This window comes from Tachysurus fulvidraco, chromosome 13, assembly GCF_022655615.1.
Source record: "Tachysurus fulvidraco isolate hzauxx_2018 chromosome 13, HZAU_PFXX_2.0, whole genome shotgun sequence".
Taxonomy (NCBI): domain Eukaryota; kingdom Metazoa; phylum Chordata; class Actinopteri; order Siluriformes; family Bagridae; genus Tachysurus; species Tachysurus fulvidraco.
The window spans coordinates 11,782,162-11,789,229 of record NC_062530.1 but is presented as its reverse complement, the minus strand read 5'-3'; the positions used below and the strand labels follow the sequence as shown (position 1 = coordinate 11,789,229).

At 35.6% G+C, this 7,068-nt stretch overlaps 1 protein-coding gene across 5 annotated transcripts in view; it reads right to left on the bottom strand.

The window, feature by feature from the left end:
- Window positions 1–764: 764 nt before the first annotated feature.
- The window catches only part of sema4ba (sema domain, immunoglobulin domain (Ig), transmembrane domain (TM) and short cytoplasmic domain, (semaphorin) 4Ba), an 86,933-nt gene continuing 80,629 nt past the window's right edge, over window positions 765–7,068 (bottom strand). For all 5 annotated transcript variants that reach the window (XM_027174703.2, XM_047822032.1, XM_027174700.2 and 2 more), the window contains 3 exons: window positions 6,697–6,854; window positions 5,301–5,386; window positions 765–5,044 (listed from right to left, as the gene is read on the bottom strand). In XM_027174703.2, coding sequence (XP_027030504.1) covers window positions 4,281–5,044; window positions 5,301–5,386; window positions 6,697–6,854 — 1,008 coding nt within the window. In that variant the 3' untranslated portion in view covers window positions 765–4,280. The remainder of the gene's footprint in view (window positions 5,045–5,300; window positions 5,387–6,696; window positions 6,855–7,068) is intronic.

Here is a 7,068-nt window from a genome sequence, read left to right as displayed (position 1 = left end):
AATCACTTGTATCTGAAACTAGAGAATCTCTTCTTTCCAATGAGACCAGGCTCACCCCTGAGCGTGTGTCAAAGTATGTGGGAGCTGTACCACTTTGTGTTGGGTAGGTCATGTAGGCGAAAAACCTGCAATAGGGGGCGAGATCCCTAAGAGGTTTTAAACAACCAGTCTGAATAAAGAGTGTGAGCTTTTCTAAACAGTCAAATTGTTTTCATCAATTTGTTGTATAGCTATAAGCTACACATAAACTGAATGAAAACTAAATTCCATTTGTTATTAGATAACAGCTGTCAAAATATGTCAGAATGGATTATTTAATTGCAATTTTCTCTCTTTCCATTTTTGGGGGTAAGGCTTTATGCAAACTGCGTGAGATACAGACAAAAAGTAATTTATATATAGTGCTCAGCATAAAGGAATACAACCCATTTTGAAAAATTAAATTTTTATCAAATTCTCAGATCCTGGATACTGTATGGAGAATGAAGTTCAACTTGTCGGTTAAGGTCTGGTGACATGCTTGACTGAATAACTTTTACTGTTCCTCCTCAGAAATAAAACAATGGTCTTAGATGTATGTTTTGGGTCATTATTATGTGAAAGAGTGCCCAGCAACCTAGGGCACACACGATTGATTGTAGCACCTTCTCTTTCAATATTTCATATTATGTTTGTGAATTAATGATAGCATCTATGAAATGCAACACCCCAACACCTGCAGCACTCATGCTACCCCACACAATAACACTGCCAAGCCCATAATGTTCATACCAGGCATTTTTTTTATTGTACTCCTCACCATTGCAATGCCATATAGTTTGGAACCCATCAGAGCCAAAAACATTAATCTTTGTCTCATCACTCCAAAGTATAGAGTCCCAGGAGTCTTTGCCTTTGCCAACATGAGCCCTGGCAAATTCTTTTTGTGCAAAGAAATGTGCAACATTTCTTTGTGTGACATTTCTTTCTATGTGCTGCTATTTTGTCAGCATTATATGAGAGTGGATTTTTTTCTCTTAAATATCACTTTTAATCATTAATAATTCTGTGGCTACCTGTATTTTGATTTATTAGATTTATCTTATGGTGAATTCCTGTTCATTACAAATTTATTTCATGCTTTCTCTTAACACATTCATTGGGGTATATGCATTTTCACACCATGATATTAAATTATTTTGTTAAAATAGTTCAATTTTTCCCTTTGGTACTGACTAATCTAATTTAAAACAAAGTAATCAGATTTGCGTAACTATCTCATTGTAATGAATCCCATTGAAAGTATTAATTTTAAAGCAAGATGGAGTTTTTTTCTGAGAAATATGTAGTTAGCTATAGTATAGTCTTTATATAGTATAGAGTCCTTATGCTCTGCTTAAAACATTATATACATTTGGAGTAATGTTAAAGATTATTGTGTATTTGTGGACAGATTTGCAAAAAGAGCATTCATAATAATACATTTACAAATGACCAAACAGTTAATGTAATTCATTCATAATGAAGAGCTATTTTATGAGTTTTATTGATAATCCTAAGGCATCTTCTACACTGAATTCTTTTACTTTTCATTCGAGTGTGTAGCATACAAATCATTGGAGGCATGCAGGTTAGTGTCGATGTATATTCACTTGATTGTGCACAACCATATAAAAAGCTATGAGGATGTGTTTTATAATTGAAACCAACTTGGATTCACAAATTGTGCCTTGAAAGGCATTATGGGAAAAAACAGAACAGCCCAATTTTACACAAATAACCCCATGTTACCATAACATTCTGTGAACATATTTTATACACATACACCCAATACAACAATGGCAGTAGAAATACAGTACTAGGCTGCTACTTTTTACAAAACATACCAGATAACATTAATCATAAACATATAGGAAAATAAACAAGAGACTTTCTTTAAGTAATTACGTTTTGGAATTATTTTAGTAAATTTATCACTACAGTCCATGGCACAAATGTTTGCATGCTCTTAAAAGAGAAATTTTGTTGAGTTTTTGGTTTGTGGTGATCATGTAGTTCCAGTGAAATATTTTACATTTTTTTAACACACTGATCTATTCACTTAAGCAAATGAAATAACAGGAGGAATGTTCAGTTATCTTTGTCTTCAAAAAAGTTAGCATGCAAGACTAGTTGCTTTTCCCATTAATCTTAAACGTTGCTCACATGACATTTATATTACCTCAGTCCTTCAAAATACAAAACTGCCTCATTTCAATAAAGTAAAATATTATTAAGAAAATTTGGCACAATGAACCACAAACTAAATTATTTAAATGTGTATATTATTTACTTTTGTCCACCTTAGGTACTTGATTTTTTTTCTTCTTCATTTCCCATAATTCTCTGTACCATATGCATTCTTAGGTAATGTAGCACTTTGCACTAATATAATCACTCTGTACCACATGACCTCAATCTTACTTTCAATACTTGAGTTTATGTGTGTTGCATTGAGAGGCAGTACAGTACGAAACTTTTGGTCATAAGCTAATGCTAGCTTTTCTAAAAGACTTCCATGTCTTGAAAAATTACCTGTGTCCTGTACTATTAACTTGCTGAGTCCATGATTCTTGCATATACAGTTGTGTTCTAATAAATAGCAGTATGTGCATAAAAGTGCAAATAATTTAATAGCTTTTGTTTCAATATTTAAACGGATGTCAAAATATTACAAATTCAATTCCAAAACAAGGCATTGGCAAATTTTATAAATTGTTTATCAAAGGTTATTCTTTTCACGGAAGCAAACCAAACAAAAAAAGAATATTAATATGTTAAAGAATAGGTACAAAAAACACCTTTTCACACAGTTGTAAATCGATTTTTATTTCAAGATTTAACTTCACTTATTACAAATTACTGAACTAATATTTAGTTGCATAACCATCGTTTTTATGAACTGCTGCACATCTGTGTTGCATGGAGGCAACCAACTTCTGGCACCTAAAAAACAGGTATTTCATCCCAGAATGAATTAACTACATTTCACAGTTCCTGTGATTTTTTTGGGTTTTGATTATTTGCATTTTAATGTCATCCAGCAATTTTTCTACGGGGTTAAGGTCCGGGGATTGAACTCGACAATCCATTACCTCAATCCTTTTTGTCTGGAACTTAGATGTTGCTTGCTTACTTGTGTGTTTGGGGTCATTGTCTTGTTGAAACATTTCCTCTTTGGCTCTTCTCTGTATTTTGATCAATACAAACTGATCCAGGGGTTATGGATCAGTTGCACCATTTCTCTTTGGGCCAATTAATGTGATCATTGGTAAATTTTTAAATGAATCTGCACATGGCAGTTTTTTAAACAATGGTGCTTTATGGGAGTTTCTTGCTGATAGCTTAGCTTCAGTCAAACATCTTATTATTTTACTTAGCAATTCAGAAGGCAATATAATGTGTGGAAGTTCTTCAATGAAAAGGTTCTCTAATTAAACTCTACACTGCTACTATTTTGAACACACCCCTTTCATTGAATGAGTCAATTACTCAGAACCAAGACTATCATGGCAGTTGGGTAAGCTTAAAAAAAATCTACATCTACAAGAAAACATCTACAAGAAAAATTATTTGCATTGAAGTATCACTACTGCTAAAACAGGTTTATCAGGTTACTGATGTGCACAACTGTATATCATGATCATGGATGGCTTTTAATTTAAGCTTTTTCACATTTACACTATCTATGCTGATTTACAATACAACATTTAGACATATGGAACTGTATAGGATTCTGACACTCTGCACTGGTGAAATTAATGTATTAATTAATGTATTCATTGTTAGAGATTTAAGCACTTATGTACATCACTCTGGATAAGGGCGTCTGCCAAATGCTGTAAATGTAAATGAAAATGTAATTAATCATCAAATGGCATAAGCAAGGTTGTCAGAAGAGTAATCCCTGAAAGCACCCATAATGTGTGGTGATTTAGATGAAGTAGATATCAAATGTTCCATTGGCATTACATCAGCACATCATATTTCTATGATCATATAGCTTTAAATGCTGTTTTAAGAGTTATCGGTTTGCCCGTCTCTTGTATTTTGAGCCAAGAAATGTACATCAGTGACAGAGAATGTGGACATTACCAAGACATAAGTAGAAGTGTAAAAAAATAATACAAATATTCTTTGAAACATTCAACAGAAATGGGTTTCAAGTCTTTGCTGTGTGTCTTATGGTGCTGTCAATTCCCTCCACATCACTTTATTGTCAGTGTTAATTGTCTCTGATGTTGCTATTTGCATCTAGAGTCTCAAATGACAGAATCTTTGATCTGTGAACCAAGTCGTACTCGAGGACGAGGGCAGGTGGGTGATATCTCTACACAAGTGTCCTTTAAGTGCTGTTCTGATTCTGAGAAACTTTTGCTGTTCTCAGGTGAGGAACACTCTTGAGTTGGTGTATTGCAGAAGTAGTTGTCATGCAGTGTCTGGTATCCCTTATGGTCTGCTACTGAAGAAGGGACATTGTTACCATTCAGTGGTAGACTTTCAGTGGGCTTTCCTGCCATTTGTGCCTTTTTCTGCTGCATGTTGGGACACTCGCTCTGCTTTAACATGGTTTTCATGCGGTCCCTATTTCGGTAGATTAAACACAATGAAAAGACAAGGAGAGAGAAGCCCAGCAGCGTACATACCACAATGAGCTCATTCCAGTAGCTTTTGTTCTCTACCAGTGAGGAGCGAGCATCACCTGGAAGGATCACTGGTTCCTCCTTGGGCATCAGTGGGGTGTTCGAGCTACCAGTAGGTGTTGTGCTCTCATGTTGTGGCTCTGCCTTCACACAGTAATTGGCCAGGGGCTGCCAAAAGCCCTTTTCTACTGACCAACATTCATAGAATTCATCCCTATCTGTTTGGGCTACTACAACCAGCCCCCCATCAGAGCTTGGATAGAGAAAGCGCCCAGCACCCTTGCTATACTCCCATCGTCTTTCAGCTAAGTTAGAGCGCAACTTACATGGCAGTACTTGAAATGTGTTTGCTGGGATTCTGATCACTTGACATGGAAGAATACCTGTGGGTGAGTTACATTACATTTATATAGTTATATAATTTAAAGTTTTTTTAATACATCACATATTTAAAGCACACATATACACATGATATGATATGTTTATTTGTGAGATGAGTCTGTTTCTGATTCCAAAGCTTATAGATTTCTGCTGTGTTGTTTTATCAATGGTAACTGGACATGAACTGAGCCTAGTCCCTTACAAAAAAATGTTGTTCAAAAGCATTATCACATGTTGTAAAGTCTTGATTTCACTCACGTATGGATGAAAGTGCAGAGTAGGATTTGGGCAGGGCCTCATCACATATGGCTATGTTGGCATCTTCTATATCTTGCAGAATTTTACTGTAAAGGTATTAAGAATAGTATCAATAACAGGCTAATAATACTTTTGGTTTAAAATATTGGTTTAATGAGATCTAATAGGTGTACAGTAGTGATGCACGGATTGCGGTTATATCCACGGGCACTGCGGATAATCCGTGGGTCGGGTAGGTTGGTTAATAAAAAAAAAAAATTACATTTTGATTAATTTCGGGTGGGTCCCGAGTGGATGAGAAATCAATAATTTTTAAGTACAGGCTAAAGACATTTTTATTTTCAAAAGCATATGGCTGATGGGATATTTGTATGATTTTTCTGTTTGTTTGTTCTGTGTTTTTTCTGTTTTTAATGACCTAATGAAAAGCACATTGTTCGACGGAAGTTGTAATTAATTGTGCTATATAAATAAATTGTCATTGTCATTAACAATGCAAATATTAACTACATACTCTAAATATCAGAGGAAAATTTGCTTCTGTTCTGGTAGAAACAAGATTGCTAGGAGAATCTTGTGCATTCCTGCACCAAGCAGTGTGAGCAAATGCTAATTTACTGCAGCAGGCCAGATTTTAGACCGGGAATCACCTGAATCCTGGCACAGTTGATGCTATTCTGTTTTTGCCAAATAAGATAAGGCCAAGAACATAAATGCCATTAAGGATAAATTGGTATTTTTTTTGGAAATTTGCAATACAATAATCCGAACTGAGGAGGCACGGTGGCTTAGTGGTTAACACGTTCACCTCACACCTCCAGGGTCGGGGTTCGAGGCTCCCCATGACCCGAGGTAGTTCGGACAAGCGGTAGAAAATGAGTGAGAATGTATTTTGAAAAGAGTGTTTGTGTATGTGCATTCGCCTTTTTGGAAAGTTGACACAAATGGTGATATTCCAGCTTAAGTATGAAAGAGAGTAAAGCCTGTGTTTATGCTATCATTAAAATGTAGCATAATCTGGCCAAAGAGGAAACTTTTGTTTCATTAATTAATAAATAACTAAATAAAAAAATAAACAGTCATTTAAAAGCAGCATCATCTAGCGTATTATGTTGTGAAGATTGCTCTCACTGTACCGAATGGGCTGTTAAAAAAGAACCATCCATTGATCATTGACCATCCACATCATGCTGAAAACTAAGAATTAGTATAATTATAATGTGATGATTGGATGTAGTTTGGGTGCAGATATCTTAACCTGAGAAAATTAGGGTATGGGTGGTTGGTGGGCAGATGATTTATTTGAAGCAGCGGATTCGGGTGACATTTGAGCTGATCCATGCATCTATAGTGTATAGGCATTTTTCACTCTTGAGAGTGTACATGCTCTTCTAACCTTTTAGATGATGCATGTCTGACATCCAAACACTGCCCCCTTGTCCAGCCACAGTAAGGGTCTCTGGTGAGAATACACTCCTCACAGCTCTTGTGGTTGGAGCAATTAGCAACAGGTATTTCCACCAGTATGGAGTAAGAGGACACATACAACACACCCTAAGCCAGAGATGAGACAGAAATTAGTGAGCACCATTATACCTCAGATGCTGATCATTAACAAACAGTGGCTGCTTAATTGTCACATATTATCTTTTTGCTTTTGCAGAAAGAAAATCTAATTGATCCTCTCCTTTTAGTACATGGTCCTCTCCTTTTCTCCCTGTATACTTACTCTCTTAGTGAAGTTATTTCCTCGCATGGATTCTCTTAC